This window comes from Vanacampus margaritifer, chromosome 9 (assembly GCF_051991255.1).
Source record: "Vanacampus margaritifer isolate UIUO_Vmar chromosome 9, RoL_Vmar_1.0, whole genome shotgun sequence".
NCBI classification, from domain to species: Eukaryota; Metazoa; Chordata; class Actinopteri; order Syngnathiformes; family Syngnathidae; genus Vanacampus; species Vanacampus margaritifer.
In genome coordinates, this window is record NC_135440.1 from 2933481 (window position 1) to 2961375 (window position 27895).

Below are 27895 nucleotides of genomic sequence, written 5' to 3' on the forward strand. Positions count from 1 at the left end.
TTTTCGCTGATAATCCGGATGGCCCATTTCCTATTTGACCTGGAGAACACAACATTCATGATTTAGAAAAAAAACACTTTGAATTGTGGGCTTGTCAAACCATGGCACACTTTTCCATTTTGCGTCAATCCATCTCAGATTAGCTCGGACGCAAAAAGGGCATGTGTGTTATTGATGTAATGTTTTCACTTCACATGTTAAGAGTTTTAACTTGGACTCACGGTGCAATATCTTTTAGCTGCTTATGTGGGGAGTTTTCCTCAGGTTCTCTGAATCCTTTGAGGACATAATGGAGCAGAGATGATAAACTCCCTGATTTCCTTGCAATTTTATGTTGAGAAACGTTCATAAACAGTTGGACTACTAGCTCCCACAGTTGTACACAAAGTGGTGAGCCTCGCCCTATCCTTGCTTAAACAACTGAGCCTTTGGGGAATGCTCTTTTTATTATGACTCTCACCTGATTCCAAATAGTCTCTTCACCTGTGGAATGTTCCAAACAAGTGTTTTTTGAGCATTCATCATAATTCCCAGTCTTTTGTTGCTCCTACCTCAGCTTGTTTGGAAGGTGCTGCAGCCACCAAATTCACCCCAAAAAAGTGAGAGAATGTTTGCAAAAACAAACAAAAAAAACGTCATCAGTTTGAACATTAAATATCTTCTATTTTTAATGTATTCAATTGAATATACTGTAGGTTGAAAATCCATCCATTCCTCCATCATCTACCGCTTATCCGGAGTCGGGTTGCGGAGGCAGCAGGGAAGCCTAGACTTCCCTCTCCCCAGAAACTTCAACCTGGGGTTCCCAGGCCAGCCGAGAGACATAGTGCCTCCAGTGTGTCCTGGATCAACCGGAGCCTCCCGCCGGTAAGACATGCCCGGAACGCCTCTCCAGGAAGGTGTCCAGGATGCATCCGAACCAGATGCCCGAGCCACCTCAACTGGTTCCTCTCAACGCGGAGGAGTAGTGGCTCGACACTGAGTCCCTCCCGGATGACTGAGCTTCTCACCCTATCTCTAAGGGAGAGCCCGGACACCCTGCGGAGGAAACTCATTTCGGCCACTTGTATCCGGGATCTTGTTCTTTCGGTCACGACCCACAGCTCGTGACTATAGGTGAGGGTAGGAACGTAGATCGGCCGATAAATCGGGAGCTTTGCCTTTCGACTGAGCTCCTTCTTCACCACAACGGACCAATACAGAGTCCACATTACTGCAGACGCTGCACCGATCTGCCTCCCGCTCCAACCTACCCTCATTTGTGAACAAAATCCCAAGATACTCGAACTCCTCTACTAGGGGCAGGATCTCATTTCCCGACCCGGAGAGGGCACGCCACCCTTTTCCGACTGAGGACCATGCTCTCGGATTTGGAGGTGCTTTTTCATCCCAACCCCTTCACACTTGGCTGTGAATCGCTCTAGTGAGAGTTGAAGAGCACAGCTTGAAGAAGCCAACAGCACCACATGATCTGCTAAAAGTAGAGATGCAATGTTTAGGCCACCAAACCAAACCCTCTCAACTAGAAATTCTGTCCATAAAAGTTATGAACAGAATCGGTGACAAAGGGCAACTTTTGCGGAGTCCAACCCTCACTGGAAACAAATATTATTTACTGCCGGCAATGCAGACCAAACTCTGACATCGTTCGTACAGGGACCGAACAGCCCGTATCAGGGGGCTTGGTACCCCGTACTGCCGAAGCACCCCCTACAGGACTCCCCGAGGGACACGGTCAAACGCCTTCTCCAAGTCCACAAAGCACATGTTGACTGGTTGAGCGAACTCCCATGCACCCTCGAAGATCCTGCCCAGAGAGTAGAGCTTGTCCTCTGTTCCACGGCCGAGATGAAAACCACACTGCTCCTCCTGAATCCGAGATTCGACTTCCCGACGGACCTTCCTCTTCAGCACTCTTGAATAGACCTTACCAGGGAGGCTGAGGAGTGTGATCTCTCTATCGTTGGAACATACCCTCCGGTCCCTCTTCTTAAATTGAATATACTGTAGCTTGAAAAGGTTTTGAAAATCATTGAATTCTGTTTTTATTTACACAATTTCCCAACTTCATTGTAATTTTTGTTTTGTAATTTTATTGGGGAAAAAAATGCATTTATTATTTTTAGAGCTCTGTGCCTTTAGCTCTTGGTGGGTGGGCACGGCCACTATGGCCCACTAATTGGGACAGGTGTGCCTACTTCTCACAGTTACACTTTTACACGTGTATTGCAGCAAAAAATAAACCAAGCTATCATTCATGAGCCCAAGCTATAAGTGTCACCTCTACATGTTGCAGGCTGCTGGCTCCACTGGCGGTTAGCCTGGCACTGGGCTGAAGAAGGCCCCTCCAGAGTATAGCCTTTATTACAGGAGAAGCGCACCATGTCATTGTAGTTAAAGCCGGTGCCAACGGTGCGCCCATAGATGGGGCTGCCGGGGTGGCCACACGTGACAGCTGATATTGATACATATCGTCCAGGGACCAGAGAAAAAGGTGGAGGAAGAGAGAGAAAAGGAAGAGGAGGGGTGATAGAGAGAAAATGTGTGTGAGAGAGAGCAATTTATTAAGAAGTGATCAGGGGATTTAGTGATAACAATTATAAAAGAATACCATTTCCATAATATTACATTCACGACACAGCACGGGAATTACGGTGTTTGTGTGGGATGTAAAAAGTGTATTTCAGTTAGTCAATAGATGAGAATCAGATTATAGGGAGATTACTATGGGATCACACAAACACACACAAGCTATCTGAAATTAAGAGATATTTCATATTTCATATAATTATGTCAGCAACATGATTAGTTTCCTTTATTAGTTTTACATTGTAATAGTGGACAACTGCTTCTTTTCAAGAACATAAACTACTCACAATAAGTTAGGGATATTTGGCTTTCAGGTGAAATTTCAGAAGCCTAAATTGGATTCAAACCTTTACAGGTGAACTTAATGTGACCTTCTTTAAGCTTTTGAATGCACATGTCCAACTGTCAAATGTTAGTGCTTTTTGCACAAATTGCTGTTCTCTAACGAGAAGCTTGCACTTTCTCCAGACCTGAATACTATTGAAAAGCTGTGGGATCAGCAGAGTCGCCGTGTAGAGGCTGGAAACTCTGCACCCTAGAACCTCAATGCCCTTTAAGAAGAGTGGGATGCCATGCCTCAGCAGACAATGAGTCGACTTGTGAACAGCATGAGTCGTCGTTTTCAAGCTGTAATTGATGCTTAAGGGCACATGACAAGTTATTGGGACGTTTAATTTTATTCTTGTGGTGTACCCACCATTGTAGTTAACTTTTGTTTCAATGAATTGTTTGAGATGAAGAAATCACCATTGCATCCTTCTACTTAAATGTCATATTTTCATGATATATCACTGTACAAATTTTTACATTTTCCATCAAATTCATATGAAAGCCAAATATCCCTAACTTTTTGTGAGTAGTGTATATGTATTGCTTTGAATTGCATAGGCACAATTCTTTAATTATATCGTACAGTTATTGGTTAGTGTTCGCCTAATATGAGCACAAATACATAACAAAATAATACACACAAGGCTCCACATAATGAATTAGCCACTGGACTACCATAAAGACTAAGTACTTACAGATACACACTGGGAGTTGTCCGGACCAGTTGTGGTCTTGCTGGCAGATCCGGACTGAGGAGCCAATGAGCCTGAATCCAGAGTTGCACTGGTAAACAACGGTGTCTCTATAACCATAGTTCTCCCCAATCACCTGCCCATTTACTATCTGTTCTGGAATGCCACAATGACCAGCTGTAGGAAGAAGATGAAAATAAAAGAGACATCTATTTATCTCAGACAGGACTGTAACAAATATGACGACACATCACAAAGATAACCTTATTAAAACCCTGCAACTAGTACCAAAGCAGTCGCAAGACTCCTTAAAGAAAGTTTGATCATATTACTCCGATACTGGCCAACTCTGAGCCATCACCTTATATGAATGAAATCTGTCCAGAGTTATTATAGGCTCTGAATGTTGTGGGGCTGTCCTGGTTGACAACTGCAACATCACATGGACATCGGGGACAGTGACTCTGGATTAGCAGACTGGCATGGTGGTTCCCCTTTTTAAGGGAGAGGACAGGAGAGTATGTTCCAACTATAGAGGAATCACACTACTCAGCTTCCCTGTTAAGGTCTGTTCAGGAGTACTGGAGAGAACGGTCCACCGAGAAGTTGAATCCTAAGGAGGATCCAATTCTCCAAAGGAGTCTTCCTGCTGCGTGTCATCTATTAGGTGGACTCTCACATTAGCCTAGTCAACACTGTATAGCACTACATTTTGTGTTAAATGCTGCCCACTCAGCATCCATTGCAACCTAATCATCTTGGAAGGGGATTCTCCCCATTTCTCAACTTTTCTTCTAGTTTATGGGGTTTTTGATTTTTTTTCCTTGCCTAGTGGAAGGGTTTAGATCAGAGCATGTTACTTATATAGTGAACATCGTCGGGTTGCTTATTTTTGCAACCTCATCAAAGACAAAAACAACTTAAATTTCTGCCCTGTCATATCAAGAGACTGGGTCAGACACAGCTGCAGAAAGAAATTACAAGGGGGGCATTACATTGATTTATTTTCTTTTTTGGTTGGGTCACACTTCTTCAACCTAAATCCAATGTTCTTCAGGCTGAACAGTGGCCTTTGACTCAGCATGAGACATAGCATTGTTTCAGTGTTTAATGGTGTGTGCTGTATTTTGTTTTATTTTATTGATACTTATTTTATTTACTTATTCACATCCCTACTTCTTGTTTTTCATTTATTAATTTAAATTGCATGCACTTGTATACTTACATACTTATATTTATTAGAATAAGTTTTATCATGTGTTATTTTATTTCATTTGTTTTTACTGCAAGACTGATATCTATTACATGTACAGCCCGTTATATGCAGCAATGACTGTTTTAAAGTGCTTTATAAATAAAGTTATGTTGAGATATGTCGATGATACAATATCAATATTATACGGGTTCACTGAAAACTGAACAAAATATCAATCCAAACGGATGTGTTAAGTGCATTTTTTTTTAAATTAGAATTTAGTGACAGTCATCACATTAACAAACTTGGCAATAAAAAAATAACACATTGTGTTAATGCAGTCTTTTAAAATGTTTGTAATCATCTGAAACACCATAACTGTGTATTGTGATTATATTTTGTGATGTATCTATAGTTTATGTTATTAATTTAGGCATTTATAGGGGTGCAGCAATTAACCAGTTTCAAGATTACCGGGGTTTTTAAAGGTCGGGATTAAATAACCGCAGCCGTTTAACAACACCGGTTATTTACGCTCACGTGCGGCGCAAAACGAGCCATGCGGCATAGTTCATAGCTCTTCTGTTTCCACACGGCCCATTTAGCGGGCGCACAACAGCACAGGGCTCAGCTTTGAACGCCGCCCAGGGAGAGTTGTGTACCGGACGGCTGTGGGTAGGGTTTTGAGGGCCGCACTGGCACCGGCTGCCGAAACAAAGCGGCAGCGAGCGTGGCGGAGGCCCCGTGGGTCGGGAACCACCAGCACACTGCTCACCGCGCCGCCGCTCCGTCGCCACCGACCAACCGACGGCCGCCTCCCCAACCCCGGGGCTCCGGTCCGTGGCAGGGCGGGGAGATCCCGCGAGCCCCGCCATCCACGGCCACCAGCTCAAGGCCATAGGCCGAGTCTTTCGAAGCGGCGAGGCTGCCATCGTGGGACTCCCAAGACACAAATCTCGGCATACACATTATGGCTGCAAAATGCCTACATGTGTAGCGGTAAACTGCACAAATCACCAGTTTAAAGGCTGTGGATGAACATTTCACCTGTAAGTATGGTTCAAATGGAAAGAAATTGAAAGATGATAGAAAAAGAGGGTACATACCGTCCACCTGTTATACAGAGTGCCCCGGACCTATTTTAAGACTCTGTCTAATCTGCTATATTTGTTTTCAAAGGCAGCAACTTTTTAAAAATGTATTTTCAGTTATTTATTGTTGTTAAAAATAAACATTTTCAAAGAATGCTGAAGTGATTTTTTTAGATTTCTGCAATAATAACTGTAAAACCGTGTTTTTTCTCAGACAATAATTGTACACCAAAATCTGAAACCCTGCACGCCTAGGCAGTTATAACTTCACTTGATCATAAATTGTATCAATACACCACTGAAAACTCATTTTCCAGTATTCAGTTAGTTAATGTTTATAAGGAATAAAAGTGTAAATATGTATGTCATCTTATTCCCAGATTTTTTTTTTAGGTATAAAAAATAAACCCGACTACATCTAGTATTTCCTATGACCTCTATGACTTTTATGGATAGCAACATGTCATGGAATTAAGTTGTCAGTCTTTTTCTCGGGGGGGGGGGGGGGGTAATTATTTGTGCAATATGTTCTTTAATAAAATAGTTAAGAAAACTACAGTACTTTTTTGTGTGTAATAATTAACAAATCTTGTTTGCCCACACTTGTGCGAGTATTTTATAGTATTCCATAGAAAATCTTGATTCTGAAAGGAAACTAAAGGTGTTCTTACAACCTTGTTGGGGTGTACTCATTTGTGATGAGCACTGTATTCCTGGGTGACGTATGTAAATGGTAAATAGAGCCTCACATTCGTCACCCTAGAATATGTAATTTGTGGACGTCCCTAACTTTTACTCGCTATGGGGCAGCTCAATGCATCCTGTCATCATCGGCCACAGTTTCGTCTTTACTTTCATCTGGACGCAAATCATTGGCGACTCCCCCATGGCTGTACTGCTTTTGAAGACGTGGTTCAAAGCTATAGGCGTGATTGCACCTTTTATGCCCACTGTGGAATGCAATAATTCCTCGTAAGTGTATTTGCAGTCATTTGAAGCCATGCATTTTTATGCTTGTTTGCACAATGCTCACATGACTACAAAAATAGCAGCTCCTGTACCTAATGTAAAAAATATCCATAAAATGTACTATAAAATCATAATCACTCAACAATGTGTTTAGTTTTTTCAGAGAAGACTTGAAATAACCATTTAATAGATTAGATTATTAGTTTAAAAAAATGGTGTACAGTACTGTATTGTTTTTAGGGGGCGGCCATTATATGTGTAAATTTGCTATGGTGGCCTATCTCCATGAATAGTGGGTTTCATTGTATTAATTTACTTCCACGTACCAATAAATTTGATGCGTTACAAAGAAAATCAAGATAGTTGTATCCCAAAATAAAAGATTAAATCCCTTTCATAAACTAGATTTTCATTTTAAAGCAAGGCTTAACAGCATTCAGTTTTCAGTGATTATGGCGGCACCATATGGACAAAAACAGTACAAATACATTTCTGGGTAAAAAAAATTAAGTAGTCAAGGTAAAGCACACAACCTTTTTGTCTTAAAAAGAAAAAACACAGGACGAAATACATTTCTGTTTGCGGTGGCAGTGTGAAGGATGGTTAGCTATGAGGTAATTAATCTATTTTATATATATATATATATATATATATATATATATATATTAAACAGTAGAGTACTGTAACATTTAAGTTTCACTTCTTTATTGTCAACGCACAAATGGCTGCGCTCCCCCCTCCCTTCCCGCGATGCATTCTCAAGCACTTCGTAAAAAAGAAAGACACAACCCAACCTAGATCGTTACGGTACTTTTGAGTGTTGCATGGCTGGTCAGGTTATTGTGGAAGGGCGAACTACCAAGCTGATGGCTATTAACGACTACCACGCAAATGTCCGATAAATTAGCATAGTCATTTTGATTTGAGCATGGAAAGCTACCTACTCGTCTAGCCGGAAAAGAGCCGAGCCCCGCAAAGGCAACGTTGGTTGGAAATTCCCCTCGTCTTTTACTGCATGCCAGCGAGTGAAAGCATATCCAATATTAATCATGTACTGTTGTTTTATCTAGGCAGGCTCCTTTTTTGTCTACTCCGACGAAAATCTTCGTTTCTTGGGTTGTTTGCAGCTTGTCCATGACAACAGTAATCGCACTTTAGAACGAATGGGGAAAGGGGGACGTGACATATGCGGTAAAGCAGTCTGCACGTTTGTATTTTTTTTTCTCAAGTGTGCAGAGTTCACACAATCCACCTCAAAGTTGTTTAGCGCCAGTAAAAATGACACAGACTCTCTCAGGTCAAAAGTTTCATTAATCTAGCTGTAAATCAATGTTTCCTCAACAGAATTATGAAAATATGAATTGAAGGTTCAAAATGTATTTAGTGTTACTTTGACCCGTTAACATATTTTCGAGGTTATTTATTCCTATCATAATGAACTCAATCTTTCCCTAAGTGGTTCAATAAAAAAAAAATCACATATTTTAAAGTCTTGTTTCTTTACAAGGTGTGCTCAACAACATTATTTTGTGACCCTGTTCATTTTCCACAACCTATTCAGAACTAGAGCAAACTGAACATATTTCTAAATTGTTTACAACTATTAGCCAAAAGCATTTGGCAAGTAAGCCAATAAAAAGTACTTTACTGGTTACCCATCTGTTTCTGGTTTATTTTAGCCGACTAATAAATTACCAGATGCTTTTTCTCCAGAATGTGACTTTGGTTTTGAAATTTGTCAGAACACGTACCCAGGCATAGAGTCTCTGTTCCACTCCAAAGTCCGGACAAGAGACACTCTCTAACAGTCGATCCAGTTAAAACATAGCCAATGTTGCAGCTGAAAATGGCTGTTGCTCCAAAAGTAGTCTGGGTACCAATTTTCTTCCCATTTGGTGGAATGGGCAGGTCGCCACATGAAACAACTGCAAGAGATGAAAAGGTAGAAGACATATAGGACGGGGGGGATAAAATACTAGGAAGTTGCACGGCTGTGTTTTACACTGACTACAATATTGCAACAACTGACCACATTCCAAATAAAAACAATATGATTATAATGTTTATGGATTGATTACCTTAAGAAGTACTAATTCAGGAGTGTCAAATTAATTTGAGTTCAGGGACCACATTTGATTTAACCTCAAGGTGGACAACACCACTATGTATTTGTGGCCTTATAAACCATAAAAAAATGAATATTCCTAAATGCGACCCCCCCCCCACCCCCTCTTTTTTTTTTACAAGTACATTTGGATAGTATTTAGATTCTAATTGATACATTTGCATCAATAATATGTATTGGGGATAAAAAATAATAATAAAAAAAAACTTATAATGCAGTGAGTGAAGTCTAGTCAGTGTTTTCTTAACTTGGGTTTGTTAGGATATTGCAAATTACAATCTATGTAAACGACAACACAATAACTTGCGTGAAAAGGAAATACATCATTAGTTGTTGTTTTTTCAATTCTAGACCCAAATAACACATTGATTCTCTCAGATTTATAATAAAACAAATCTATAAAACAGAAGCCAAGTAAGACACATGACGTAGGATGGATATTAATTTAAAAAAGCATCCACTGTAATCTACAAAACTCTCACTCAAGAAAGTTACATTTTTGTGTCTCATCATTTTTTGTTTATTATACAGTAGTTGATTATTTTATTTATTTCCCCCTTAAATCACTCACTTCTGCATTGGGGCCTTTCATTTCTCCAACTCCAAACCCCATTTGCCAGGCACTGGATGTGAGCAGGACCAACACGAAAATATCCCGGGTTGCAGGTGAAGATTATTTTTGTGCCATATTCATAGGAGGACCCATTGACTATACTCCATTTCCCATGGTCCAGCAAAAAGGAGCTGAGACTGGGGCACATCATAACTGAGGCAAAGCAATGCGAAAGAGAAAGAAGAATTATTGAATTATTCAACTATGCTGAAATGTGCTACAATTTCCTGTGACATCTCTGACTTTTATTCAATTGTGCTCAACAAACAAAGCTGAGTTGGTACACTATAAAATCTAATGACTGAAACCAAAGTCAGCTGTACTTTTTTATTGCTCTCAAAACCAAATACATAATAATAGTAAACAATAATAATAATAATAATAATAATAATAATAATAATAATAATGCTTTTTTGGACACTCAAAGACGCTTCATTATATTATATTATATTATTTGTGCGCTCACACATTCATACTCTGGTGGCGATAAGCTACCAAGCTTACCACGATAAGTCGTAGGCAGGCTGATGGAAGCGTTGCTGCCAGTGTGCGCCTACGGCCCTTCCGACCACCACCAAACATTTGCATCTTTCAGACACCAGTGTGAGTGGCACTGGAGGCAACGTTTGTGAAGTGTCTTGCCCAAGGACACAACGACACATGACCCGGGGAGAGTGGGGATCGAAAAGCCAACCTTTCGGTTACTGGACGACCGTTTCTACACCCTGAGCCACGGCCGCCCCAATGTTGTATAATCACACCTTCAACTGACTTTCAAACTTAGAACCATGCTGAGTACTTATGCTGCATTCAAGGATGGTTGGAAGTCAGATTTTTCAGAGTTGTTTTTTGCCAGTCCCGACCTAAAAGAGTTTGAGGCAAAAGTAAACAACCAAAATGGCAGAAAGTGATAAGTTGTTTTTTATTTTGAGCCTCAAAACTCATTTTGACCTCCAGCAAACTTACCTTCTCGCAACTTTGCTCTATTTATTGTTTTTATCGTATTTCATAAGCATTTCATACAGTTCAATAGTTCACAGTATAATTTCATGCAGGGAGGTAACGGAATAAATAGAGTGAGTCCCTCAAGTTATGTCGGAGTTCCGTTCCTACGCTGGCGATGTAACCCGAATTTCGACTTAAGTCAGATTTCCCTGTTAAAGTCGATATTTACATTAAAATACTTTGTACAGTAATTTTAAAAAACATATTTGCGCGACCAGGAAGACGCCGGAACCAATATTTCGTGTTTCTGCATGGATATTCATTGCTGACGGACGGGAGAGCGGAGCTAATTTAAGTTTAAACACGGAAATGTGACGCGCCTGACGGTGAGGCGACAGGCTGATGGACGTCCGTTGCTGGAGGTAACAACAACACAACTTTAAATAACTTTAAAATGGCGTGGTTATTGTAGGAAATTAACAAAAAAGAAGGTGCTACTGACGAGGCATGGGCATCGTAAAGTCGACACGACGTAGGTCGCGTGCGACGTAGAGTTATGTTGAAGTTATGTTGAATAATTACGAATGAAGAAAGCTATCTAATTTTATGCTTGAGTAAATTATGTTTTACCATTCACGGTCTGTTTCCAAAGGGCTCGCCATTGTAGAGTGATGTCACATTGTAGTCCGTAGGTAAAGTCAAGGTACTTTTTTTTTCCCCAACTTCGCAAGTGGGATTTCCGAGTTCAAGGGGGCGTTCTCCTGATTTGAGGTCAGAAAAGTCAGACTTCCAACCATCCTCGAATGCAACATTAGACAGCACCATTTTTATTAACACTAGACGGCTTGTCCGTGCTGTGAGCCAGTGGGAACGTAACCACAGGGTGGCCCTCTTGGGACAGGGGTGCTCGATCACTCATAACATTACATTCAATCAAGCACGGACTTTAAAATAACTGTAGATTGCGCAACAATCCCAAATTTTCAACCAGTTTTCATTTTTGTTGTATATGACAAGTTTAAAAAAATAATAATAAAAACATCTGCAATTTAAAAATTCTGTATGAATCCGCGTTAATAAGGTTTGTAAAAAGAACAATTCTATCAATAATTCAGCAATATACGAGTATTTAAGTTGGTGGGAATTTACACGCAGACTCAAATGCTTTATTTTTCTTGCAGTGTCCGTACAGATGCTGTTTCGTATCCATTACGCAGTCAGCGTGAACTGGGAGTTAATCCTTGGTATCTCGAGTAGTGTCTGGCCTGCTGACCTGCGGCACCGGTCAGGTCAGTTTTGTATTTCAACGCGATTTCCAGTGCATCAGTACTACAAAGGAGATAAGTCTATACATTAGACGAGACAATTGAACTATAGCAACATTGAATTGTCGAAGGGCTGTCCGTCTTTCTCTTTATTTCTCCACCTGGCTTGGAGACATGCAAGTCAAAACAACAGCCACTGGCTTCCCGGCGAGTCACGAAGCTGCACTCTCTCAATGCACTTTCTCAATCCCTTTCCCGCCGCCGTCCATGCGAGGCACCCGACTTTAGCGAGGCGATCTTGTCAGCCGCTCCGTCTCGGAGATTCGTGGGAACATTTATCATCGTCCTGCAGTTAGTAGTATATGCCCGGCCGTCAATATTATTATTTTATTATTGGTTGTATTTTAGATACCATTTCTCCACTACTCATCTTCTTGAAATCACTGCCACACTTCTGCTGTGTTTATACTCACAGATGCATCCGGGTATCTTGTTGTGGTTGCTCCAGGTACCGTCTGGCTGGCAGACTGTTGTTGTTAACTCTTTAGAGGAAAGCCGGTAACCACTGTTGCAAAAGTAGGTCACCCGTGTGCCAGCGGAATAATCAGCTGCGAGAACACCTCCGTTCACTGGCGCACTGGGCACGCCACATGATATAGCTGCAGAAGACACGAAGACATTTGTTGACAGACATTTGTTGACAGACATTTGTTGACAGACATTTATTGCGCAGACACAGTCGAGATGGATTCTGCAGAGAGGAAGACTCTATGTCCAAAAGAAAGTAGATTAAGTCTTTGATTTGTTAGGTAGGTTACGTAGGTCGTAAATGTTTGATTTTGATATGATGACACATCATAATTAAAAATCAAGGAATGGGGTTATTTGATACTGCATTTATCGTTCATTGGGATCGATACAGATTTCTGATCAATGAAATAAACATACATAATTGACACACTCAAGTAGAACCAGCACAAGTCAAGACAATGGCTCTAAAGCCACATTTAAACTTGTTATAGAGATTGGAAGATTTAGCAATTTTGGGGCAAATATTTCCATTCCCCCAAACCATGGAGCTTGTAGCACTCCATAGGTTCCTTCCACCAGTCTTGTTTTGACCATTTTTGCTCAGATTCTGCAACATAATTGCAAATCCCAGTTTGTGTGTGGGCACATCACATTTGTTTGCGGCATCACATAGCTGTCTGTCCATTAAGACCAATAAAATAATATGAAAAGAGAACAATATTTTAAAGTAACACTAAGGAACTTTCATTTTACGGGGTTAGTGCTAATTTAACAAGTCGGAAAACAGTGTCAACAACACACAACACAAAACGATGAAGGCACCGTTTGCAACTCTGGAACTACAGGTGCTCATCAAAAAACTTGAATATCCTCAAAAAGTTGAACAATTTTTGTAGTTGTATTAAAAAAGTTAAACTTTCATAGATTATAGATTCAGGGCCCACAACTTAAATGATTTCAAGTATTTATTTGTTCATTTGGGCTTCCAGCTCATAAAACCTATGATAACAGCATGTCAAAAAATTTGAATAATGTGAAGAAATCACCATGAATACTTCCCAGTGTTTTGCATGGAAAAAAGATGGATGGATGGATGGTATTTTCAAAACGATATGTCTTCAATAGTTAGGTTGGATTCCCTTTGCTTTAATCACTGCCTTGATGCGCCGTGACATTGACTGGGGGTCCTGTCCTGGAAGCCCAGGCTTTCTTGATGGTTGCTGTCAGCGCTTTGTTTTTGGGTCTGGTGACCCTCATTTTCCTCTTGATAGTATTGTATTGCATGGTGATTTCTTCACATTATTCAAAATTTTGACATCCTGTTTTCATGGGTTTTATGAGCTGAAAGCCCAAATAATGTAAAAATAAACAAATAAATACTTGAAATCACTTGAGTTGTGGGCCCTAAATGTATAATCCATGAAACTTTTACTTTTTGAATGGAATTATGGAAATTATTGAACTTCTTGAGGATATTCAATTTTTTTTTGACAAGCACCTGTATGCTTTTTGTAAGTAAACATTCAAAAGGTTGGACGCTTCAGAGGCCATTTATTTTAAGGTTGTTTTTTTTTCTGTGACAGAATTTTGAATTTTCTTACCAATAGTAATGCACTTGATGTTTTTAAAAGTCAAATGCTTCCAGTACTATTTGACACATATTGACCATGAACATTAAATGGCTTAAAACTAAGATCTTACAAATGACAAAATTACTGGAAGGTTCCAAAATCTATATACATGAAGACTTTACAGATGTTGTCAGACAAAAAAATTAAATAATTAATCCCAAAATTGAAAGCAGCATGTGAAAGAGGCAAGATTGCATATTTGCGACACAACAAACTTAGAATTCACCCTCGCACCAGTACACCAAGAAGACATAATCAACATCACAAAGCGCCTTAACTGCAACACTTTTATCTGGATTAATAAAACTGGTAGCCCTCATAGTGACGTCAAGACCACACGCTAAACAAATGAACATAAAAAACTTTGAATATGTTGACCACAAGACTTTCAATCATGAAAATAATTTTGTCCCTGATAATAATTTTTCCAAAAACAATGACTGTAGTTTTAATTGTGATTATTATATGGACAATCAATTTAACAAGAGTATAAAAATTGAAAAGGCACTTTCAGAAGTCTGTATAAAAACTTAACAAAAATCTAAGAATATTTGACTAAATTAAACAGTTTCAATGTAATTGCCATATCAGAAACATGGCTTGTTAAAGAAAAAAAATTGACATGGGACTCAAAGGATATGAATTTTTTGCACTTAATAGAGAAAATAAAAAAGGGAGGTGGTGTTGCGGTATGCATGAACAAAGATTATAGATGCAGTATAGTTGAATGTTTAATATCATAGACAATGTAATGGAATGTCTTACTATTGAAATACATATCAATAATGGACTTAATGTTATGATAAGTTGTGTCTATAGGACACCAGGATCTTCACTTGACATATTCAATGAAAAACTAGCAGATATGCTCAATTACACAAATGATGAAAACAACACGAACAATATGTGGTGACTTTAATATTGATTTGTTAAATTCAAATGGCAATAAGAAAACAACAGATTTTATAAATACAATGTATAGTAACAGTCTTTTCCATGCAATTAAAAAAACTAGCAGAATAACAGTTGATACAGCCACTCTAATTGATAATATATTTATAAATAAAATTGACCATAAAATAGAGAGCAGACTTCTTATAAATTATATAATGGATCATCTTGTGGGTGTAGCCCAAAGGTCAGCTGTTCGATCCCCGCTCTCCCCAAATCATGTGTCGTTGTGTTATTGGGCAAGGCACTTCACACACATTTCCTCCAGTGCGTCTCACACTGGTGTATGGAAGGTGCAAATGTTTGGTGGTGGTCGGAGGGGCCGTAGGCGCACACTGGCAGTCCTGCTTACAAGCGAATGCATGTAAAGAGAAAAATAGTTTATATAAAAAAAATATGAAATTGAGAACTGTTGATGCTGAAATTAAATATAAGACCTATAAAATAAATTAGTAAATATTATAAGAACAAGTAACGATTAATATCATACACTATTGTAGCAGAATATGTTTTATAGTGCAGTAAATGAAACTGAAGTTTTAAATGTTGTAAAAACACTAAAAAATAAAAAGTCCATTGATTGCTTTGATATTGACATGACATTAGTCAAAAGCATCATTGAACATGTTGTACAACCACATATATCTGTAATTTGTCATTTAAAAGTGGTATCTTTCCATCAAAAATGAAAACCGCTAAAGTCATTCCTATTTATAAAAACAGAGATAGACATTTATTCTCTATACTATAGACCAATATCACTTTTGCCACAGTTCTCTTTTTCTTTCAACTTTTTTTTCACATAGACTGGACAATTTCATCAAGAAACACAAGCTCTAAAGTGAAAATCACAATGGATTTAAGAGAAAAACAATCAAGTTCAAAGGCAGTCATGGAACTTGTACAAGCTATAGCTACAAGTATAGATAATAAATAATTTACTATTGGGATTTTTATAGATTTAAAAAAAAACATTTGATACTATAGATCATAGTATATTATTGAATAAATTAGATAGATACGGCATAAGAGGCTTAGCATATAAATGGATTAAAAATGACCTAGTTAACAGATATCAGTATTTGCAGTTCAACAACATACAATCAAAACAATTGATGAATTGATGATCTCTCATGGCGTTCCACAAGGGTCAGTGCTTGGCCCTACGTTATTTACATTTTTTATATATATATATATATATATAAACGATATCTGTTGTGGCTCCAAAATACTTAAAAGTGTTTTGTTTCTGAGTACACATCTCTTTATTGCTCTGGAGAAAATCTGAAACAGCTTCTGATTACGGTGGCAAATGAATTAAAAGCATTAAAAAAAGTAGTTTGACACCAACAAATTATGTATAAATTTAAACAAAACAAAGTTTATAGTTTTTGGCACGAGACAGGTCAAGCACCAAGTCACAATTAGAGTAGATCCTAATGAAATACGAGTGTATGAAAATAAATTTCTTGGTGTAGTTATCGATGAAAGATTAAAGTGGAAGTCCCACATAGATAATGTTAAAAGGAAAGTGTCCACAATTATAGGGATCCTTTACAAAACAAAGAATGTTTTAAATAAGAAGTCATCATATACTTTATATTGCTCATTATTAATACCATATCTGATCTATTGTGCGGAAATATGGGGAAATGCTTACGAAACAAATACTTACCCTCTTTTCAAATTACAAAAAAGAGCAATAAGAATTATTAACCGATCAAAATATACAGAACCAACAAATTCACTATTCATCAAATTAAACACAATGACATTTTATGATCTAGTTGCGTTTAAAATTGCTTTGCCACAATATTCAGAAGTTTTTAGGAATTCATATAATAATTCTATAAATAAAAAAAATCAAAACAAGAACACATATTAACTCTTTCACTGCCACTGACGTTTAAAGACGTCAAGTAAAAACCTACGGAGCGTTGCCAATGACGTCAAAAGACGTCATCCAATTATTATTTTTTTTGAAACGGGTGGGGGGAAGCCTTCCGCATCTCTGGTGAAAGTTTCAATTAGGTCTGTTGTGCCTAAGGACTATTTTTGGCCCCTAGAGGGCAGCGATGACTGTCTTTTGACAAGATCGGGTGGGCGTCAGTAGAGGCGGAGCTAGAGCGTCGAGCAGAAGATGAGAATGTTAGACAAAGGAAAAATGGCGATCGGTTGCGGCAGCTCACGCCCGAGCCGTTCTTTTCAAATTCGAAAAGCATCGACCAACGATAAAGAGCACACTGATGACGACGATGATCATCATCGATGATGATGATGACTCCGTGGTTGGAAAGCATTGATGCGGCAGTAGGAGACATGGGGGGGAGAGCTAGATGGCTGAGGAGGAGCACACGGAGAATGGCGCCCCGTTTGCAAGCAGCTCTACACTTACAAGACTAAAGGCATCGACCAACACTAAAAGAGCACATTGATGACGACGATGTTCATCATCGATGATGATGAAGGTGAATCCGAGCTTGACGGCGAAATTGGAACCGCTGATGCGGCGGCTATGATGGCGTCATAAACGCGAAGCACAAACGAGCACGCACAGGCGGACGTTCAATCGGACGACGGAGAGTGCCCCGAGTCCAATGCATATTCATCGGAGGAGTGTGTACAGTCTGTTACTTGCTATTTATTCCCCGGAAAAAAAGGCCGTCAAGAAAGTGTAACGTTTGCATGTGAAACGGACAAATGCGAAAGTGAAAGTAAACTGTTGTGCAAGTCCTGGCGTCTCCTTGCACGCAGGAGAGCGTTACAAAAAGAAAAACTGTATTTGAAACATCCACATAATTGTAAATAGTACCACAGTTGCACACATTTGTAAATAGTTTGCGAAATTGTTTTGTCAAATTGTTACACTGTTGAATGTAAATAAACGTATTTTGCAATCTAAAAACACTTTTTCATTGTTGGTGAAAGCGTTTTACAGAAGTAAAGCACTATTTAGGTGTTTGTGGCATCATTCATGGACAGAAAGAAGTGTAGAATTCACTAGAGAGCATGAAATAATATCGTTTCACAAAAAGCTGTTTTTCTCCATTTTTTGTTTCAAAACAGAGCATTTCGGTGAAACTAACCATTTTCTATTGTTGATTACTGAAAAACGGAATAAGGTAGAAACAAACTTTTTTTTCTGATGAAAGATGAGAGTCCAGTCTTTCATCTGGTAGTATGTGTGTTTCCATAGTCCAAACACCAAAATTTCTGTGGACCTTGAAAGATCAGTCAAAATGTTTAAATCGGCTGGCAGTGACGGCATCCCTTTTCTGAAAACGTCTGGCAGTCAAAGCGTTAAGCAGGTGCTCTTTGTAGTTTGGAAATGACTGTACTTTTTTACAGCACTGTACATGTTCAACTGCACATTGCAGTCACAATAACCCCAGTCTCAGCCTTTCAGCTATTCCACATAAGCATTCACATTATACATAGCGACACTCTTCTTATGCATACTATCAGAGGATTCCATTCACTTTCATCCATTATTCATTACATATTTTGATGTTTTGCATTCAGTCACACACTTAGTTGCTGAGAATATACTTTTTTTTCACAAGGGACGTATTACACATGCTTCATACTGTATCTCTAAATATGCAGTTCAATGGATGGTGTTCCCCACCTGCTGCTGTTTGCTGCTGTTTGCTGCAACGTGGGTTTGCGACTCAAGCATGTAATCAGGCACATGTAAATGTAGGTATTCACATGTGCACATCAAACAACCTAATTAGTTGAATGGACAAAAGATAGCAGTCGACTGTGCATGCTAATAGCCAGTTAGCCAAAGTAATATAAAGAGATGGAGATTGGCAGACTATGGGTGGATGAATTATTTTTCCTTTCCAGCAGATGGAGCCTCACATTTTGCAGTGCCTCACAAGCATGTTTTGTAGAAGCAACATAATTAGTATGAAGTTGGAAATGTGCTAAATTAACTCACCTTGACAGGCGGGAACTGGTGCGTCCCAAGTGTAGTAGCCATAGGTGGTCTTCTTGCATACAGCTGTCCCCTTTCCTATCAGCTTGTACCCTTTGTCGCAGGCCCAGCGCACTGTGCTGTTAACATGACCTCCAGTTTGACTGACCACAAAACCATGTTGTGGAGAGTCAGGTGTACTGCAGTACATCACTGTAGAGAATGGAAGAGTCAAACGAGATGGGGATGGGGATTGACGAGGCAAAGGAGTAGAGGAGAATGGATGTGAACGAAATGAAGGAGGGGAGAAAGAGGAGACAAGCAGGCATGGGGAAGAGACAAAAGAAAAATTATGAAACCCCAAAAACACTCTCTTCACACAGGAATTCAAATGAGTGTTGGCCAATCAAATCAAAGGTGAGTGTTCTTTACAAAATGTATCACACCGACTTGCTTTCATCGTTACACTTATCTATTAACTACAACATAATGGAGTCAGAGCATGAAAAATGAATATATTTTGTGGCTTTTTGCCATTAATATTGATGCATCTCAAATAAAATAGAAGTCCCAATTGATTACCATCACCTGCGTTATTAAACAGACAATTACAAATTTAAAACCTTTTGAAATACAGTTCAAAATAACATGCAAGCCTGCCTGTAACTCTCTCGGTAGATGGTAGAAACAGCAATTATTGTGTTGTCTTTGTTTCTCTGGAACTAAATTTTAATGGTAACTAATAACATCATAGATTGATTGACTGGTTTATTGAACATATAAACACATTACAAAATATAAATGTTGAAGAAAGAAAATAATCATCAGTGATAGTGCCGTTTACATGTTCAAAGGGAACTAAGAAGAAGTATATGAACTTATCTAGTCCTAGGACTTATCTAGTCGACAAAAGACTGTGCATTAAAGAAAGTTAATAAACACCGTATTTTCTGCATACTTAATAGTCTTACATTTTCTTAAAAATCGATGGTGCACCTAATAGTGAGGTGTGCCTTTTGCGTGCACCGAGTTCCAAAATCTGGAAATGTTGTTGTGGTAAGCACTGCTATTGACTGTCTGTGTGGGAGCATTTCTGCCGACAGACAGCGGAGCAGTGCCGACATATTGCTTATATACAGGAAACCCAGCCCTGGTTGAGGAAGGGCAGGCATGAGAACCTGAAAGACTCAATTGAAAGCTGATGTGAATCTATTGGGTTCTCATGCCTGCCAGTCCTCAACCAGGGCCGGGTTTCCTGTATATAAGATACAGTAGGACATCATGGTGCTTATTGCTTTTGCTTTATGGCACTGGTAGACTAGAGCGAGTTTCACCACAATTTGTGAATGGATTGTGCATGCATTCTTGGGCTAAACGTCTGCTTGCACTAATAGTGCTTTCGCAAACGACGGCATCATTTCTGAGGAGTTGCACACTAACGAGACTAACTCTGACAATACTATACTACTGCTATACTATACTACAATGACGAGCGGGAACCTGGCGCGAGCATGTGAAAGCCTGCTAGCATGTGTTGAGCTAGCATGTGTTGAGCTAGCATGTGTTGAACTGTGCCTGTGCTCAGTAGTGCGGTGCGTCTTATTTGTGTGTTAAATACAGAAATAGCAACAGTGCACCTTATGCTCGTGAAAATACGTACTTAACATTTAGCTGACTCTTTATAGTAAAATACAAATAGCCCATGGTATGTCAGTGTGTTATTGTTGTTTGGAGTCAGAATATACTACACATTACTAATTAAAAGAGAAAATAGTCATAAACTGGATACATACTTTGATACTCACCCACATATCTGATGTGGAAGCCTCGTCGGTTGGTGCCATGGTCAGATGACCAGCGTAGCAGGAGCTGGTGGCCAGTGGTGGTCAGACTGAACGGCGTCTCAATGTCACCACTGAGTGATGCCAAGCTCTGGCTGTAGATATTTGGACCTGGGGACAAAGAGAGGAATAGGCTCAAGAAGAAGTAGAAAATTCAGTCACAGTGGAAACTAGTAAAAAATTACAGCCCTACAGATGGTAATTTGGCCCTTTTTTTCTTTCGACTGGGTGGTGTGGGGTGGTGTTGCATCTTAAGTCAAAATCAGCGGTGAAACTGCTATCAAGCATAAAATCACATGATTTACAAGCATCTGCTATAACTTGGACTCCCTGGTGTCTTATCTAAACCCAACAGTCTCAACATTGGGTTTTAAATTGGACAGTGGTACTTATAAATTGGACTGGCAAATTTGTGCTGTTGTTCAATACAGTTTTTTTTTTTTTTAACCTTTGGCAGCTAGCTAAAGTAAAGCCTCTCCTTTCACAACAGCACTTAGAAACAGTAACCCATGTCTTTGTTATGTTGGCTGGATTACTGCAATGTACTTTATTTTGGAGTCATTCAGTCATCTCTCAATTATCTCCTGCTGGTCCGAAACACTGCTGCCTGCTACCTAACTGGAGCTCGTAGGAGGAAGCACATTAATTCGATTTCTGGACTACCTTCACTGGCTGCCTGTACACTTTAGAGTTCATTTCAAGAATATTTTATTTGTTTTGAAATCTTTAAATGGTCTCACTCCACCTTAACTATCTGACCTCCTTCATGCCTGTACACCTGCCTTGGTGCCTCAGGTCAGCGGACCAGACACTACTGGAGGTTCCGAGGACTAAGCAGAGGCTGAGGGGATCAAGCATTCCCATTGCTGGCCGCGCTCTTTGGAATGACCTCCCACCAGGGCCGAACTGGGACTCATTTTCAGCCCTAGAGTTTCATGGCTCAGACCGGCCCACTTAAATGTTTTAATGAATATGTCTATTTCATATTATTGTATCAATCTGTCATATTCTCTAAACATATACCCTAGATAAGGAGATAATAAGGCAAGGTACAAGACACATGTTCTATTTTTTGAGAGCTCAAATAATGAACTGCAATCACACTTTTAACTTTTTTAGCAAGGGCAGGGTTTACAAAATTGGGTACAAAATGCAAAAGTTAGTTTCAGACACATTTATAAACTTGTCATTTCTATGTATGTTTTCAATGTAATTACTATATATATTTTTATAATTCCCAAAAAGCAGATCAAGCCCCGTTATTTACCTCTTCCTTCTAGTGGAGCAGCATGGGGTTTATTCCCCTCAATGTAAAACCTACTGTTCCTAAATACCACAACATTAAATTGCTAATAGAAAAATGATCATCCAAACATGCTATTGGACCATTGTTTACACACTATTTTGTTAGTTTTTGTGTTGCACTTGGTTTTGCTTAGTCATCTCTTCTCCAGGCATAACAACTTCAGGGCTATACATTAGTAGTTTGGGCGCATTTGGCGCGTCAGTTCCACACCTTTTCTTTAATATTGCCTTTTCTCAGTCTTTTCTGCTATCTGACTTTCTTTACTTTTGAGAGTACATTGTTTAATTTGTTTGGCTGTGTCAGCCAGCAGCCTGGCTAGGGTGGGGGAGCGGCACAAAGAGCTCACGGCCGCCCCGGAGAGAGAGAGAGCTAGAGAGAGTGTGACGCTTGCTTCAAAAATACGTATGATAGATTTTGCACAAAATAGCGGACAAAAGGTTCATAATTCAGGCCGACTAAGCGGGAAAATGCAGGCAACTCCAAGTTAGTCACTCTGGGTCTGGCCTGGTCTTAATTTCAGTTTTTGAAAATAACTTGTGCCCCCTGGCGGCCAACCGGGAAAAATCCCGGTGCTCCCGCCGTATCAGTCCGGACCTGCCTCCCACTAAAAATTAGGCAAGCCCCCTCTCTGTCTATTTTGAAAAACTTGCCTTAAACATATTTTTGTTTTTGGGGCTTTAGACTCAGCAAGAGACTTTGCCCTGAGGAGCATATTAATTGAACTCTTGCAAGTGCTGAAACTGAAATCCAGGCCAAAGAACGGACCATGTTCATTGTGCAGGTGGCACTGTACATTGAGCAAACCCACCATCAAATATTTCCAATATATCAAACTCCTTTTCTGTCTGGAAGAGTTCAAAGTGCAGCGAAATGTTGTAACCCTTCTCAACATTTATCAGCCAGGAGCACATCTGAAGGTTGGGGTAGTTTTCAGGATAGCCTGGGCTCAGGATGACTCCCGTTGAGTCAAAACGGACCTCATGAGCAGGACATTGAACTGAAACAAACAACCACAACAACAATAAGGCAGTGTTAGAGCAGGATTGATTGAGAGAAGAGGTAAATAGGAGAGAAGATGAAGTAAAAGGATGGCTGTGTGAAAGACTAATTATTTATTTTTGCTAAATTATTTGTCGATAGGGAGGGGATGGGAATTTTCACAAGATGATGCCGTTAAATTTCATTTGAATGTGCCTTCAGCATGTCTGTAAATACATGTTTGTCACTGACCAGGAAATTTTGTGGGGCGGGCTGAGGGGTTGTGGACACAGTGGACCCCTTCAACATGCCCCTTCAGTGACGATCGCCGAAATGCCACAATAAAAATATGCCGACGGGGTTGGGAGGATTAAAATATTTGGGGTACCAACCACTATTCCCTTCGCTCGTGTGACATTTCCAAAATAAACTAAAAAATAATGCTGATAATACATGTCGAAAGAGAGAAAAAAACATACTATAATGGTTGAATTAGCTAACGAAATGTGGACAACTATTTTGTGATACTCCATTTCCTTTATTCCCTGTGAATGGTCATATCAGAAATAATAACAGTCCAGTTTCTGACTATTGGTCTGATGGAAACACGTGTAGTCTCCAGTGCATGGACACAACGATTATATATAGCTAATTGTTTTCTAAATAAAAATCTAAAAGATCTACTTTTCAAGCAGCCAACCCCCTGCGATCTACCTTTTTATTTATTTATTTTTTTTTGGGGGGGCGGGCTTCCCGACCGTAAATTAAATTAAAATTAGCACCGCACAGCACGCTACCACAACCGCACGGAAGTCGCACCAACATTGAACCATATTTACAATTTCATATGGACCACCATGGATGAAATGTTGCGATCTTGATTTCACGACCGGCTAGTGAAGCTATTTCTGAATGGAGAGCTCAGCCTCATTCATTTAACTTCAGCGCGAGCATCCCATTCAAGTGAAGAGGAACACATGACCAGGCGAGTGGTGTGCACTCACAATTTTTTTTCAACCACAATCATTACAAATCTATCCACAAGTACCTTTTAAATTGTAAATATAGTTCAGCCTTGCTGTAAAACATTATTATATTTATTGTTTATACTGTATTTTTATGACTTTGCCGATGACGAGTGGGCGCCTCTTGCCTCGCTTAAGAAAAAATAACGGCCTGTGCCACGGCGATGCTTCCTGCGTTGCTGCCTGTGCGCATGTCAGAATAATTCAGATGCACAATCAAGTGACGGGATCAATGATGGGATGTCGCCCCTTTTTCTTTTCTTTTTCTTTTGTTTTAAGGTGGTACTGTCATGCGATCTACCAATACTACCTTCGACCAATCGACCGCGATCGACGCATTGAGCACCCCTGGTCTACAGTATGCAGTTGAAGGATATATTCATAATATTAAAATATGCAGAAGAGCGAACTTCACAACTATCAAGGCTAAATCATACAGGTCTCAAGATAAGTCAGAGGTGAACAAAAACGTCGTCGCTCTCTCAGCATGGAAATTGTAATCTCGCAAAATATTTCCCATTTTTTTTCATGAATGTACCTGTAAACTGACTGCATGTTGTTGTTGTTTTTCTCTGTCTGTAACAGGGCAGTTGTTTACTCTGAGGTAACACAAAATGCTACATGAAAGATGAAAACAAAATAAGTTCAAGGTACCTGTAGATATTTTTACTTTGTGCACATGAAGAGATCATATGGTTTCTTTTGTAAAATGAATTGTGTAATATTTAAAAGTGAACAGTTCATGATCATCATCAATGAAATATACACAGATGTGTTATTCAATTTTAAAAATACTTATTCAAAAAATACATGGAATGTGGAAAAATGACCTATTAAAGGACTGCAATTTTATGAGAATTTAATTTGTATTGTATTGTGTATGTTATCTGTCAGTGTTTACACTGCACTTGCAGATTTCCGATATGTGTCTGATTTTTATCCATTTTCAGAAAAGGTGCAATAAGGTATCCGCTTCTATGTTTTTTCCCCTCTTCTTTTCTTTGCACACTGGCACACACATCCAACACATCCAAATTGTGCCACTTGGGAGGAATTGGGGATTTTGTCATTTGAACCCTGTAGTGTAAATCCAGCAATCATGCCCAGCAATTGACTGGTGACCATTCCAGGGTGTATCCCACCTCTCACCAAATGTCAGCTGGTGTAATTAACTGCTGTCTAATAATTATTAAATATTCAGAAAAGGGATGTGGACACGAATAAAGCAGACATTATTGTTTGTATGATAGGTTGAAGCCCCTAAGGCGCTTACATTTAATATTTTTTTTCTTTCATTCAATACAGGCAGTATAGATATAAAAAAAAAATAGAAAGGCCATATTGTATATTGATGATGTTTATGACACAATGTTGGTGATAAAGTTTACTAAGTCTGAGTAGTGGAAATGGTTCTTCATGAGATTGTCCGACTTGCACATTCAAATCAATAGAAACGTGGAGATAGGAGCAACAAGCCAACATGGCATGGCTTGGATCTAACCACATTGTACCAGATGGTTTACCGAGAAAACAAGACAGTCAACTCAATTGCTTCACTATTCTTCAGCAAAGCTAATGCAATCACGCCTGGGGAAATATCCTCAAAGCCAGATGTGTTAAAGTATGCTAGCTATAGATGGACTTTTTAGTACAAACCTCTAAGCATAAAATGTAAATTAATAGAAGTCCTAACAAAAAACTAAGGCACAACACAGGATAATTATTTGTTCCTGCCTTATCAGCAAGCTGATGACAGGAAATGGCCCCAGAACCTGGCTACAGCAGCCATGTGGATGTGAATAGCAGGTCAACTCATATTAAGTTAAATTTTACATGTCCCAACGAGAGCAATTAGTTTCGTGTAAAAGGTGGCACGGGGACAGAACATATCCAATAAAAGAAAAAGTAATGAATTCTTGATCACAGTAATGAGGTGATCCATGAAAATGTCAAGCAACAAAAAAACTCTAAAATAGGTTTCATGATTGTAGTATAAGGCCCAAGGCAGGTGAGAAGTGGATCTAGATCTCAATATAAATGGTATACTGTCCTGCCTTTATCGGCCATATACAATATAGTATACATGTATTGCAACTTTTTGTCAGCATCAAATATGCATATTTTTCATCATAACTTCGTGCAATATTATAGAATGTCTATTTTGTTCACTTTCCATGGTCATGAACAAACTACCATATGTCTTACATAGTTTGACAAGAGGGTGACTTTTGTACTGTCCACCCACAGACTGAAAGAAGAGCACATGAGAACAAGAGCCTGGCATTTTGACCATGTTGTTGTTTTGACATACAACAACCCTTGAGAAGGTAGAGCTGTGGATTGCAGCCACACAAAGTATAGAGTTAACAAATTTATCACTTAGTTTTACTCCTTACTCGACTCTATACTATAATTTTATAAAAGATGAGCTTTTAGTTCAGTTTAGTTTAACATTGCGGTTTAAAGTACACATCATGCATAAAATAAATGTCAAGAATGGCTCAATAAAGTCATGAGGCCCTGTTTTCGTTCACAGGCACCCGGTTGCTCAGCGTAAAAACGGTTGCATCTTCATTTCGGTGCCAGCCCAGGGCAAGTCTAGTCTACTGCCTTTGAGGCCCCATTGCACCTCTCTGGGCGTTCCGGCGGACGCGACTGCCACTCTCCTGGCTCATCTAGCAATTTTGAGAGAAAAAGTACACTTGATTTCTGACTACCAAAAAGCACATCTAAATGGTTGACACAGGTGGATTTTTGTGGATTTAAACAAGGCACAGGCAGATTGATTCATCGCGTTTCATTAATAAATATAACACTCTCTCTAAATCACTGTAGGAAACAATTAATTGAACAAATTATGGTTATCAGAGTAAAAATAATTTAATAGTACCCTCCTGACCACGCATCATAATTTAGGGGGTTTGAGGGGGCAGAAAGTGGGGTCACGCGCTCCGAGGTGCATGGTGGTCTTCAATTGCCCACGTCACATGCCGGCCGACTACATCATCTGCAAGGGGAGATCTTGCAGATGTAAAGTGCACAAGAGGTGGGCAGTCAGTCGGGAGTGACTCAGTCGGTCCATCGCTGATGGATCCCCGTTTTTCTGACGAATGATGAATGGGGAGAAACTTAAAAAAATTTGACTGGAGCTGTACATGTCGGCTGGCTAGTGTTAGATATTATTAACATTTAAATTCTTTATTTTCATATATTAACCATTGTTATACATTATTAACATCTTAATTCTTTATATTAACCATGTTGAAAGGTTTTATAGACGTGTAAAGTAAGTAGTGTTGAACTCAGTATAATTTGACCTTAAGCTGGGACATATTATTTGGTCTAGAAGTTCCTTCTCTGTGGGAAAACACATTTGGTCCTTGAGAACAGAATCTGCTTCGAACACGCACCCCTGACTCTGTTTTCGCCATCGCTCATGGAAAAGTACCCAGAGAGTATGTTTTGTCTACAAATGAAAGAGAGGCGGTCGGTTTTAACTATAAGAAGCCATTTTACACGCGGAAGAGGCACATTCGGCACTCTGAAATTCCACCTGTTATGTGATGTTTGGAGACTGTCACGATGTCCAGAGATCTCTGTTAGATTAAAATCATTTTTGCAAAGGTGTTTTTTCTTACATTAAATCTGTCTTCAAGTTTTGGAACACGCAAAGAGGACAAATATTTTTTATTCCTCTTTCACTAGTCATGTCCTCCACACGTGGGCAGTGAAAAAGCTTCACAGACGAGAGGAGGTAATGGCGACCGGTATTCACTGTTTGGAACGTACTCGGCTGAGAGTCCAGCGGCATGCTATGTGCTGCAGCTTCTTGCTAGACGCTAGCCTACAGCCACAATGTGAGTTACACCTTCCAAACAATTCTTCCGCCCACCAAT

The 27895-nt window shown here is 39.4% G+C and overlaps 1 protein-coding gene across 2 annotated transcripts in view; it reads right to left on the reverse strand.

Moving 5' to 3' along the window:
• The window catches only part of LOC144057714 (CUB and sushi domain-containing protein 3-like), a 566138-nt gene that overhangs the window by 144577 nt on the left and 393666 nt on the right, over positions 1-27895 (reverse strand). Inside the window, exons 47-54 of one of the 2 annotated variants that reach the window (XM_077575584.1) lie at positions 22805-22993; positions 20655-20801; positions 18874-19062; positions 12288-12473; positions 9563-9757; positions 8618-8791; positions 3615-3788; positions 2282-2455 (exon numbers count right to left, since the gene is read on the reverse strand). In XM_077575584.1, the coding sequence (XP_077431710.1) occupies positions 2282-2455; positions 3615-3788; positions 8618-8791; positions 9563-9757; positions 12288-12473; positions 18874-19062; positions 20655-20801; positions 22805-22993 (1428 nt within the window). Of the gene's footprint in view, positions 1-2281; positions 2456-3614; positions 3789-8617; positions 8792-9562; positions 9758-12287; positions 12474-18873; positions 19063-20642; positions 20802-22804; positions 22994-27895 lie in introns of both variants that reach the window. The other variant, XM_077575583.1, reaches the window with a different exon arrangement.